Source organism: Camellia sinensis, chromosome 1 (genome assembly GCF_055761805.1).
Source record: "Camellia sinensis isolate YWXY chromosome 1, ASM5576180v1, whole genome shotgun sequence".
Taxonomy (NCBI): domain Eukaryota; kingdom Viridiplantae; phylum Streptophyta; class Magnoliopsida; order Ericales; family Theaceae; genus Camellia; species Camellia sinensis.
Genome location: NC_138961.1, coordinates 197,209,003 through 197,222,277, shown reverse-complemented (window position 1 = coordinate 197,222,277; position 13,275 = coordinate 197,209,003). Strand labels below are relative to the sequence as shown.

General features: G+C 42.5%; 1 protein-coding gene across 1 annotated transcript; it reads right to left on the bottom strand.

Moving 5' to 3' along the window:
• Positions 1 to 872: 872 nt before the first annotated feature.
• On the bottom strand, positions 873 to 11,185 carry LOC114294059 (uncharacterized). The gene is made up of 7 exons (XM_082918660.1): positions 10,855 to 11,185; positions 10,594 to 10,770; positions 10,437 to 10,512; positions 3,017 to 3,840; positions 2,764 to 2,837; positions 2,274 to 2,642; positions 873 to 2,018 (listed from the first exon to the last, which is right to left on the bottom strand). Exons 1-7 carry the CDS (start codon positions 11,183 to 11,185, stop codon positions 873 to 875), a joined length of 2,997 nt encoding a protein of 998 aa, XP_082774786.1.
• Between the last annotated feature and the right edge of the window lie 2,090 nt (positions 11,186 to 13,275).

Here is a 13,275-nt window from a genome sequence, read left to right as displayed (position 1 = left end):
TGGCACCAAAAAAAAAAGTTGCACCTCTTATATTTATAATCAATTTTTTTTTATATCTTTTACATTGATTTATAATTTTCTCAAAATTTAAAGATTTAAAATTTTATAGATTCCAGAAACTATTTTTAAATTTATCTTTACTCATTTTTTTTTTCATATTTTAGATAAAATTTTTAATTTTGTAGAAGCATCTAGATGCATCCAAAAATAAAAATAATTAATTAAATTATGAAAATAATTCACAAAAAATAAACAAAAATCTGAATAAAAATGCACATGAATTTTATTCAAATTTTTGTCTATTTTTAATGATATTTGAAAAATATTTTAATTAATATATTTTACTTTTTAGATATATTTTGATTAAGTATATTTAAAAAAATAAAAAAATAATAATTTATAAAATTTTATTTTAAAATATTTTTTTAAAATCAACCCAAACAGACACGTATGGGTCTTGAATAGTTACGGTTTGAAACATAACTCTATGTTTTTATTTTTAAAATATTTTTATTAATTTTTGTTGAGGTTGATGCTCCGACGCAGTACATAAGACCTGCCCCAAGTAGGGTGCTTCTATCTTTATTTTTTTTTGTTACAACGGAAATGGAAAGGGAAAACAAGGGCTAAGCACGTTCCCTAGACAAGTCTATCATATCAGAAATAATAAGACTTCTAACTTCCGCTGGTGGCTCATTGACCACCAACATATCTTCAGTTTGTTGAGCTCCAACCTTCGCCAAGGCATCGGCACATAGATTTCCTTCCTTCCAAACGTGTTGGACAGTGCATTGACATCCTCAGAGCAAGATCTTGGAGTCCTCCACCAAATTCTTGAAAGGGAAGTTGTCCCTTGTTTCTTCGTTCATCAGTTATACCACCTGCATTGCATCTGATTCAATGATAACATTGTTCATGCCTTTTTGTAGGATCACGATGAGTCCCTTGTATAGAGCCCATAATTCAGCTTCAAGGCTAGTTCCAAGTTGCAAACGTCCATAATATCCACACACCCAAGCTCCTCGTTCATCCCGGATCAACCCACCAAAGCCTCCATATTCTCCAGTTTTCCTACTGCCATCAGTGTTTAGTTTCAGCCTTCTTACAGGTGGGAAACACCATTTGATTAGTCTACATGAGGGTCTGGATTGTGGTACAAACTGGAGGAAAGCTTGATGGATTTCTCGAGAGTAATCGAAAATAAATTTTGCACTCTCTTGGTTACTAATAGATTTTCTTTCAAATACAAATCCATTTCTGTTTTTCCAAATTTTCCATAGAGCCACCACAAAAACAGTAAACCAAGAGAGCTGTGCATTATAATAATTTTTACTTTTTGCATTCCTCATGAGCCAATCCATCCAAGGTCTCCTTATCATATCTATGTACCATTGTTTATCAAAAATAGTGAGCCACACTTCCTTTGCTATATAACATTCTTTAAATAAATGATTCATATCCTCAACCCCATTGCATCTAAGACAGTGAGGAGTATCAGTCAATCCTCTCTTCAATCTCATTTGATTTGTGAGCAGTTTTCCATGGAGAACAGTCCATAAGAAACCTTTTAGTTTCTGTGGTAATCTTAGTTTCCACACCCAAGACCAGTCATCTGCCTTGTCCTCATTGTCCTGAAGCATTTCATACACAAAAGAAACAGTGAATTCCCTACCAGGAGATCCCTTCCAAATTGGAGTATCTATCCCATTGTTTCCAGAGGGTGGAGTCCCCAGGATAATAGTAGCCAGTGGATGAGGGAATTTATCTTTAATCAGAATATCATCCCAATTCTCATCTGCCCCCAGCAACTCTCTCAGAGTGGAAATGTGAATAGCATCAATAATATTAGATTGCATAGTGCCAGAAACAGTGTCCTGAAAGGAACAGTTTCCGTACCACCAATCTTTCCAAGCATTCACAAACTTGCCATCACTAATGTTCCACTTAACACCTTTCCTTAAGAAAGGTCTGGTGCTTATGATGCCTCTCCAAATATATGAAGCATCCCTACTTTTTTGCTGGTCAAAGAAGGAAGTATTGTTTAAGTATTTATGTCTCAAAACCTCACACTACAGACTGTCTCTATGGCTAATCGAATTCCAACCCAACTTAGAGATCAAAGCAAGGTTTTGATCCCTAGCTTTTTAAATCCCCAGACCACCAGTTTTTTTCATTTTACACACAATATTCCAATTGACAAGATGAATTTTCTTCTTTTCCGGAGTGTCCCCCCAGAGAAAGTTTCTATTCATACTATCAATTTCATTACAAACCTTAGCTGGTAAGAGCATAGTCTGCATAGCATAGGCAAGTATAGCAGAAGCCACAGATTGGATTAGAGTGGCTCTACCAACCATGGATAGAGTATGAGTGTTCCACCCTGTCAACCTCCTTTGCATCTTATCTAAAATGTGGGTGAAAATACCTCTGTTAACTCTACCATGGATGATAGGGACACCCAAGTATTGCCCTAAATCAGAAGTAAGAGGGATGCCACACTTGGTACTCATCTCTTTAGCACTCTTCCTATCAATATTAGGGGAGACAAAGAGTTTAAACTTATGATGATTGATTTTCAGGCCAGAAATATCACAAAACTCATCTATGACCTTCATGATAGTACTACAATTGGATGTAGTAGCCTACCCAAAAAGCATTAAGTCATTAGCAAAGAAAAGATGGGGGAGTTTGCGCCCTCTTCTGGAAGTCTCCATCCCTTTCCAAGCTTTATGATCAGTTTGAAAACTAATCATATTCGATAACCTCTCTAGACAAAGCACAAACAGGTAAGGAGACAAGGGGTCCCCTTGTCTCAGCCCTCTGGAGGGAGTGAATTCCTGAAGTGAGACACCATCCCAGATAACAGTAGTACTAACAGTGGTCACACAACACATAATAAGCTCAATAAAATTATGATCAAAATTAAACTCCTCCAAAGTTTGTTTTAAAAAATCCCAAAAGAGATTATCATAAGCTTTTTCCAAATCAATTTTAAAAACCAAACCCCCCTTCTTACCTTTTTTTTTTTTGTTGAGAGAGTGAATAATTTCTTGAGTAATGATTATATTATCACTAGTATTCTTTCCAGGAATGAAGCTGCTTTGGTTAGGTCTAACAATCTTGCTTAAGAGGGGCCTTAATCTATTAACAATGATTTTTGAAATAATTTTATAAAAAACATTGCAAAGGCCAATAGGCCTAAATTGTTTCACACTCTCAGGGTTATCAATTTTGGGGATCAAGGCAATAAGAGTTTTATTCACATCTCTGGGAATATGATTTTGAAGAAAACAATTTTTAACAAAATCACACACAGAAGCACCAACAATGGACCAATAAGTATGGTAAAACACAGCCTGAAACCTATCCCTCCTAGGAGCTTTAAAGGCATTGATATTCTTAACAGCATTCCACACTTCCTCATTAGTAATGACATTAGTAAGAGCAGCATTATCAACCTGGTTTAGCTTGCAGCTCACCAAGTTACTCCAATTAGTAGAGAAAATGGAAGGGGTATACCCAAAAAGATTCATAAAGTAATTGGTGATCAACACTTTCAATTGTTCAGGTTGATCCACCCACATCCCATTATCATTCTTGAGTATCTCAATCTTTCTCTTTCTTCTTTTAGCCAAGGTAGTAAGGTGAAAGTATTTGGTATTTCTTTCACCTTGAGTTATCCACTTGGCTCTAGACTTTTGGAACCACAAGAGTTCTTCTTGATACAACACATGATTATATTGCTCAATAAGCTCAAGTTCCAGACGGTGAAGATTATGGAAATAGTTGGTAGCTTGGGATTTCTGGATCCCTTCGATCCTCCCAAGTAACCATCTCTTCCTTCTAAAAATATTACCAAAAATCTCTTTATTCCAGGTGTACGGGAAAGAAATAATCCTCCTCGTATAATCCTGTTGACTAAGTCCACGCTCCTCCGTACGACGTCGCTTTGTTACCTGAAAAACACAAACGTGAGCTAGCCGGCGGGTGTGTGCCTGAAACCTCTCCGATGCCTAAGTCAGCAAACTTGACAAATAGACAAAGCTTAATGTATTCAGGAAGCAAAATTGTATGTTGTGTTACCTCCTCCAAGGTGATGTTTGTGAGCTTTTATAGGTTTCGAGTGGCACAATCCCAGTAGGACTTTTATTCCTCCATGCAGAGTCCTCCTAGGATTCATACTCCTATAGGATAATGCTTATCCTTTAACACCCCCCCCCCCCACTGCTTAAACCAAGTGGGATGGTTTTCACCATGGCCGAACTACCATATGACCGAGATAAACCTGGCTATACTGAGCCACAGAGTAGGCCGAACTATCCTTAGTTCGGTTCTTCCGTATACTCTTTCCTATCTCGGCTTTCCATGTAGAACTCATGGTATGGTTTAGACCGAACTAACGATTCGCGACCGGTATAACTCCAAGACCGGTCTAACTCCAAACCGAGTGATGATATTCTGCCAAACGAACTTCTTCACATCTTTTTCTTTGATTAATGCCAAAGCTTCTGCTTCCACCCATTTTGTGAAGTAGTCTGTTGCTGCGAGAAAGAACTTTCTGCCGCCGGGTGCTGTTGGAAGTGGTCCTACTATGTCCAAGCCCCACATTACAAAAGGCCATGGGCTAGTCAATGGTAGGAGTTCTCTAGCTGGTTGATGTATTTGGTGTGCGAATTTCTAGCATTTCTCGCACTTCTTCACATATTTCTCCGAGTCTGCCTGCATGTATGGCCACTAATATCCTTGTGAAATGGCCCTGTAAGCTAGCGATCTTCCTCCTTGATGGCTTCCGCACACCCCTTCGTGTATTTCAAATAAGAATGCTTCCACTTTGCTGGGGTGAACACACTTTAGGTAAGGTCCTGAAAATGACTTCTTGTATAATGCCAAGGATGGGGAGAGCCAAAATCGCTGTGACTTCGCTCTTATTCTGTTGGCTTCTTTTTTCTCTTCTGGTAGGATGCCGTCTTTTAAGAACAGGATGATGGGATCCATCCAAGAGGGGCCTAGTTCTGCGCAACATACCTCTTCTGCTTCTGGTTCTTCAATACTTGGTCTAGGTAAGTAGTCGATTAGTAGTGGATGAGGTATGGAGGAATCTGTCATTGAGGCGAAGCCTGCTAGTTCGTCTGCTCTGCTGTTTTCCTCTCTGCCAATTTGTTCTATCCTTACTACTTCAAATTTCTTGATCTCTGTTCTGACCAACTCTTGGTACTTGGCCATCCTATCATCTTTCGCTTCGTAGTCGCCAGAAATTTGATTTACCACCAGCTGTGAGTCGCTGTAGACCATTAGTTCGGTGGCCTTCATGTAATATGCTGATTTGAGTCCTACGAGAAGCGCTTCGTACTCCGCTTCATTGTTTGATGCTGGGAAGCCAAGGTTGATTGCTTGTTCTACAACCAGGCCATCTAGTGAGATGAGGACTATGCCGAGTCCTGCACCATGCCGGTTAGATGCTCCATCCACAAAGAGCTTCCACATCTCTCCAATGAACAACTTCCAGCAAGTGGAGGGGTCAGATGATGTTGTGGGGTCAAGAATGGTATTTTCTTCAAGGTCCATGCTTGCTGTCTGCCCCTCGCCATCTGATTGTACTGTTGGTGAACCTTGGTTTGTTTCTTCCTTATTATCTTTAGTCTGGTCTGCCTTAGGGTCTGACTGAGTACCTTCTACTAGGGGTTGTGCTATTCTGGCGTCAACTTCCATCCTTAGTTCGGTTGTGTCAGTTAGGTCGACTGGGCAGATATGATGACTTCCAGGAGTAAATTCTGCGACAAAGTCTGCCAAAGATTGGGCTTTTATTGCGGTCCTGGGTTGGAACTTGATGTCAAATTGTCCCAACTCTACTGCCCACTTAAAAATTCGCCCAGAAAAGTTTGCCCTCTCAAACAAAGCTTTTAGTGGAAAAGCTGTGAGGACAACTATGGTGTGGGCATAAAAGTAGTGTGCTAATTTCCTGGAGGCCATCATTAAGGCTAATGCCAGTTTTTCCAGTGGCAAATACCTTGTTTCGGCTCCCAGCAATGTCTTGCTGACATAATAGATGGGCAGGTGTTGGATTCCTTCTGCACGAACCAACACTGCGCTAACTGCGTGCTGAGAGACTGCCAGGTATAAGAAGAGTTCTTCATCAGGTACTGGGGTAACAAGCAGTGGTGGGGAAGACATATATTCCTTCAAGCTTTCCAGGGCTTGGTCGCATTCTTCATCCCACTCAAACTTGGTCTTTAAAGCATGAAAAAATGGTCGTAGTCTGTCTGATGACCTACTTATGAATCGGTTGAGTGCAGCTGCCATGCCGGTGAGATGCTACACTTCTTTTACTGAGTTTGGTCTTTCCAAATCTTGGATTGCTTTGATCTGGGAGGGGTCTACTTCTATACCTCGGTTGGTCACCAGGAAGCCCAAGAATTTGTCGGATCCTACTCCGAATGCACACTTAGATGCGTTGAGGCGCAACCTGTGCTTCTTTAGGATTTCAAACATCTCTCCTAGGTCCTTGAGATGGTCATTCTCATCTTTGCTTTTGACCACCATATCATCGATGTAAGCCTCCATTGTTCTGCCTAACAATGGTTCAAACATCTTGGTGACCATCCGTTGGAATGTTGCCCCTGCGTTCTTCAGGCCAAAGGGCATGACCTTGTAATAGTATAGTCCTCTTGGAGTTGTGAAGGACATGACCTCTTGGTCTGGTTCATGCATGGCGATCTGGTGGTAGCCTCTGTATGCATCCAGAAAGCTAAGTCGGTTGTGTCCCGCCATTAGGTCTACCAGTTGATCTATCCGTGGTAGAGGAAAGCTGTCTTTTGGACATGCCTTGTTGATTGTTTTATAGTCGACGCAGACACGCCATTTGCCATTTTTCTTTGGCACTACGACTGTGTTGGAGATCCATCTTGGGTAGTGCACTTCTCTAATTGCTCCTGCTTCCAACAGGTTTCCTACTTCCTCTGCCACTATTTCGGCATGGTAAAGTGCCAATCTGCGCGTGCGCTGAATGACTGGCCTGGCGGATGGGTGGACATTGAGTTGGTGACTGATGAAGTTTGGATCAATGCCTGGCATGTCGTAGGGCGTCCAGGCGAACACTTCGATGTTAGAGGTCAAGAATTCCAAGACCTCTAATCTCTCAGTGCTGGACAATGATGAGCCGAGCAAGAAGAACTTATCCGGGTTCTTTTCATCTATTTTTACCTCCACCAAGTCCTCCACCGCTTTCTGATCAGCCTCTTTGCCGACATCTACGAATAGTTCATTGCTTTCAGGTTCTTCCACCGAATGAACGTATCCTTTGGCTGCGCGGTTGCCATTCACCGTGGCAAAACATTGCTTTGACATGATCTGATCTCCAGAGACTTCTTCAATTATTCCGGTGTCGTTGGGGAACCGCATTACTTGGTGGTAGGATGACGCCACCGATTGCATGGCATGCAGCCATGTTCTACCCAGGATGATGTTGTAAGTGGAGGGGACCTTCAATACCCAGAACTCCACTTGTTTTGTTACGCTTCCTACTCTGACGGGAAGAATTATTTTTTCGACGGGCCATTCTGGCATGGAGTTGAATCCAATTAGGGGAGATACGGCAGGCGCCAAGTCTTTGTCTTGCAGCTTTAGTTGTTTAAATGTTTCGTAGTACATGATTTCACATGAACTACCCTGGTCAATCAGAATCCGCTTGACGTCAAAATCCTTGACTCAGAGAGTGACGACTAGGGCATCATTGTGTGGACAGTGTATTCGATCCAAGTCTTTATCCGAAAAAGACATGACGTTTGTTGCCTCTGTTTTCCCCTTCTTGATGGCAGGTTGGGCACTTAGTACCTCTCTAAAGTGTTCAGCCTTTTTGATTGATCCTCTGAGCTCGCATACACGCTCAGGTTCAAAGACTCCATGTATCACATTGATAACGCCCTGAGGTGGGGCGTCGACTGGCATCCCGCTGGGGTTATTGTGATCCTGCGGGGCCGGTTGCATCCCTCCTTCAATGTACTTGTCCAAGTGGCCTGCTGCCACCAACTCTTCCAGGTGTTGTCTCAATGGTGTGCAATTCTCAGTGCGGTGTCCTTTCTCTTTATGGAACGTGCACCGTGATCTTTCGTCATAGTCCTTCTGAGCTTCCCCTAATTTGGCTGGCCACTTGACGAAAGGCTCATCTCTTATTTCGTTAAGAATCCGATATATCGGTTTCTTGAACACTGTGGTTATGGCAGTGTAGATTCTTAGCCATCTTTTATCCGGGTCTTCTCCGTTATCACGTCTGCCACGTCCGTTTCTGTTCTGACGATCCACTGTATTGACCTTTGTTAAGGTTTTCTTTTCCGGTACTGCGGTCGCACTAGATTTTGCTTTGGCACGTGCGCCATCCTCTTCTACCCTGATGTGCTGATGCACTCTTTCCATCAGGGCTTCCATAGTGAGGGGTGGCGTCATGGTGATCGAGTCCCTTAGTCTGTTCCCAACTGGAAGGCCTCTTTTATACTGTGCGATGGCGAGATTGGTGGGGCAGTCCCCAATCTGATTGAATGTCTCCCAGTAGCGACTGTTGTAGGATCTTAGGGTCTCTTTATCGCCCATGTCAATGGAGAGTAGCTGGTCGATCTCCACCGGGGTTTTAGTGTTTGTTCGGAACCTTGTCACGAAGGCTTCTGCCAATTGTGCCCAAGAGGCTATGCTGCCTTCTGGTAGTTTCTCGAACCACGTCAAGCCTAGGTCGCCAAGACTTTATGGGAAGAGTATGCACATTAAGGCCTCGTTTCGCCTGTATACAGCCATGACTTGGCGAAAGTGGCTCAAGTGTTATGGATCCGTCTTCCCTTCATATGTAGTGAATTTCAGCTGAAGGAAGCCTGATGATAGGGGCGCGTTTTCAATCGCCGGAACAAACGGTAAAGTCTGTAGCCTTGCTAATGCCTTGTCCGTTGGTTCGTAGGCAGGGCGCGGTACTGGCATTCCAACCTCGACGCTTTCATGCATCCGAGGAGCCAACCGCTGTAAGGCAGAAACTCTATGCGGATCCCGCGCCCTGGCATCCTCCTTGCATCGTGCTTTCTCTTCGAGCACGGTTCGTAAGTCGGATGATCTGGGTAATTCCGTCTGTCTAGATCTGGTGCTTCCTTCAGTGTATGATCTTTCAGATCTCGTTCTCTCAGACCTGGAGTGACGAGTTCTGGAAGACCAGGATTGAGTGTCGCCTGTCCTGAGGCTTCTGCTCTCTCCTTGTGAGGGTGTAGTATTCTTACTACGATTTTCGGAGTGGCGAGGGGGCGTCTTGTTTTTGCGCCCCTCTCTTGTCGCCACTTCTTTTTTCCTCATCTGGCGTTTCAAGGCCTCCATGTCTGCCGCCATCTTTCTTATTAATTCATCTTGCTCTTTCATGCGATCTTCTAGAGCTTGAGGGTCAATCCTCCGCCTTTGCCTGTCAGGACTTTGAGAACGAGAGTGACGGGGGCTGTTAGTTCGCCTCCCCCTAGTATCCCTCCTGGTGTTATATCGTTGGGGCTCCAAGTCCGCCATGGGAGGGACAGAGGGTAATCCTTCACGCCTTGCGCCCCCAACTGGAGTTAACCCGTCAACGGCGGACTGCGGCAATTCTTCAATGTGTGCCATTGATCGTAAATGGGAGAAGCTTTAATCAAGAGGTTTTGTTCTGTCTGTTATTCCCACAGACGGTGCCAATTGTACGGGAAAGAAATAATCCTCCTCGCATAATCCTGTTGACTAAGTCCACGCTCCTCCGTACGACGTCGCTTTGTTACCTGAAAAACACAAATGTGAGCTAGCCGGCGGGTGTACGCCGGAAACCTCTCCGATGCCTAAGTCAGCAAACTTGACAAATAGACAAAGCTCAATGTATTCAGGAAGCAAAATTGTATGTTGTGTTACCTCCTCCAAGGTGATGTTTGTGAGCTTTTATAGGTTTCGAGTGGCACAATCCCAGTAGGACTTTTATTCCTCCATGCAGAGTCCTCCTAGGATTCATACTCCTATAGGATAATGCTTATCCTTTAACACCCCCCCCCACTGCTTAAACCAAGTGGGATGGTTTTCACCATGGCCGAACTACCATACGACCGAGATAAACCTGGCTATGCTGAGCCACAGAGTAGGCCGAACTATCCTTAGTTCGGTTCTTCCGTATACTCTTTCCTATCTCGGCTTTCCATGTAGAACTCATGGTATGGTTTAGACCGAACCAACGATTCACGACCGGTATAACTCCAAGACCGGTCTAACTTCAAGTTGCTTCCGGACCGAAGTAGCTTTACAATTCTTGAGCCGAAGTAACTTCATCTCCTTTGGCCGGAGTAACTTTATCTCTCTTTGGGCCGGAGTAACTTCTCGGCCCTTTTTACCCAGTCCTTCGTACTTTGGGCCACAAAGTCCATCTCATAGCTCGGCCCAATTTTCACCAAAAATTACCCTCTCACCAGGTACTAGCAACTTGAGCAAGATCATTAAGTTTCTCACTCAGAGAAGAAGTAGTATTGGTCCAACTATTTTCAACTATAGATTTAAAGTTTTCATGGGTTAACCAGGCAGCTATAAACTTAAAAGGTCTACAAACAAGGTTAAAGGGAGATTTACCTTGGGTGAGCACCATCATTGGAGAATGGTCTGAATAGGTGCGGGGTAAATTCCTGGCAGCTCCATCTGGGAATGTAATTCGCCATTCAGTATTGCACAAGGCTCTATCCAGACGAACCATAGTATTAGCCCAACCTTTTCGATTGTTAGACCATGTCAATCTTGGACCTGCACAACCTAAATCCATCAACTTATATATATTAAGTCTATCATTGAACTTACTACCTCTTCTAAGATCTTGATTAATACTCTAAGTATTACTCCCTTGAAGGCTCATTTTCTTATTTGAAGAGGAGAAATTGTTAAAATCACCAGCAACTAACCATGGTTTATCCATGGACTGAGCAATAGTTGTAAGTTGCTCCCATAACTCATCTCTCTTGTTAGAATTAGGACTTGCATAAACAGCTGATAGAACCCAATCTTGGAAGTCTTGTCTAGATATTATCGTTGTTATCTGTTGGGAACAGGCCTCCATAACTTTGACATTCACCACATTAGGATTCCAAATCATCCAAACACCTCCACTATGACCAATAGGATCCACATGAGTTGAAGCCTTGAATCCCATGCAGTTGAAGTACATTCTCATGGCTTTAAATTCCACTTTAGGCTTCATAAGCACTACCAAAACTGGTTTATGTATTTGGACTAGCTCTCTCAAAGTTCTTTTGAATTTCTTGTTTCCTGCTCCTCGACAATTCTAGATCATTAAATCCATAGAGGGTGCTGGATATCAAGTTCTAGATACCTCCTTATTGCTTGGTGATTCTCTGCCATTGACTTCATCAAGCTCATTGAGATGTAATGCAGCTCCTGATTGGCATCCACTGGTCGCCAAGCCTAGATTCTCAACTTTGTTTCTTCGTTCCACCACTCTGAGGTGACGAGGTGATATGCTTATTTCCCTAGTGTGAGACACACCATCACTCTGTTTTGGGTCATATTGTGTTTCTCCGTAGGATAGTTCTCCCTTTCCTCTTCCATATTTGTTTGATGGACCTCTAAGTTTGGGTTTGTTGAAGCCAACTCTATGTTGCAGAACTTGAGATTTTGTGATAGAGCTTTTGGGTTGGCTAGGTTTGGTTAGGTTGATGATTTCAGATTTCTGGATTACTTGGTTCGGAGCTGCCTGAACGATTAGACGTCTATTAGTAGATTGCTCATCTGCCCCAATCGCTGCCCCTTGATACTGAATCTCCATGTTAGTGGCAATTTTCTTCCCCAGTCTAATCTCCTCTTTTTGCTTGTCCTTATCTACTGTAGTGTCATATGCAGTTCTCCTCTCATATACCTTAAGATGGTGGGTGGATCCTATCTCCAAGTGGGCCTTACCTTTAATCTCTTTTCCTCGGCCTATATGGGCTTTGTATCTTGTAACTGGCTCACTTTCTTCATTAAGAGCATCAAATCTATTTTTCTGTTGCATATTATTTCCTTTGTATATGACTGGGCCTCTTGTCGGCCTTCTATGTTTAGATACAGTCATCCATGGCCTATACTTTTCATGAGTAGATTCACCACCATGTGTTACTGATGAGAGTTTAGGTTCATCTCTTTGTTGTTCTTGTTGTCTTTGGCTGTTTTCTCCAATCGTCCCTTGAGCTGATTTTGTAGCCTCCGGTACTGGTCTATTACTGCAAATCTCCCTCCGGTGCCTGACCTTACCACAAGAAAAACAAAATGAGTGCACGTATTCATATTCAACACCGTAAACATGTTTACCTATAGATATTTGGGAGATCAATGGCTTTCGGAGGTCCATTTCCACACAAACACGAGCATATTTCCCTCAAACGGCCATTGCAGTATTGATATCTATCTTCAGTGGGACTCCTAGCACTTTTGCTATATGGAAGAAGGCTTTTTCATTATAGTACTCAATGGGTAAGGCAGGAAACCTTACCCATATCGTTGTGGTATCTTCTTCGGCTTCATTGGACTTGAAATCAGGTTGCCATTTTCTCACTGTTACATAGTGATCCATCACTATCCATGGACCGCCAGTGAAAACTTTGGTATAATCATCCATCAAATCAAATTTGACTATAAAGAAACCATTCCCTATATCCAGAGCTTTGAAATCAGCTTGGAGACCCCAAACCTTTGTTATTTTTATCATAAAGAGTTTATAGTCGATGGTTTTTCCTAATAACGTCACAATCAAACATTTCTTCCATGGCTCCCTAATCTTTTTCAAAAGAGTTGCTGGTAGTTTAACCTTAGGGATCCCATCTTTCTCCTCTTCCATTTCCTCATCTTCTGCCTCAGATGATTTTATCGTATGTGTTTCTTCATCATCAGATGATAACACCTCCACATCAGGATCAAAATTCTTTTCATTACCATTCTCATTGAAACGCGATCGCATTAATGCTTGCTTGAAGGACGTGAAATCTTTTACAACCCCAGTATTTTCCACCGTTACAACATCTGAGTTCCCTTCAGTAGGAAAAGATTTCTCCTAATTCGTAATGACAACCATTGGATTAGGGTTGAGTAACTCCTCCCATGATTTCTTATCGATTGTTGTGCTTTCAACCATGGCTTCATTTTCTGGGTCAACGTTACTCTTAATTTTCTTGGTGCTTCGAATCAGGTGATCCTTCTCTTCCGTCGAGCACCCATGATCGGTTTTCCATTCTCTATCTCTCAGTATCTCAGTAATGGTCATTTTTTACT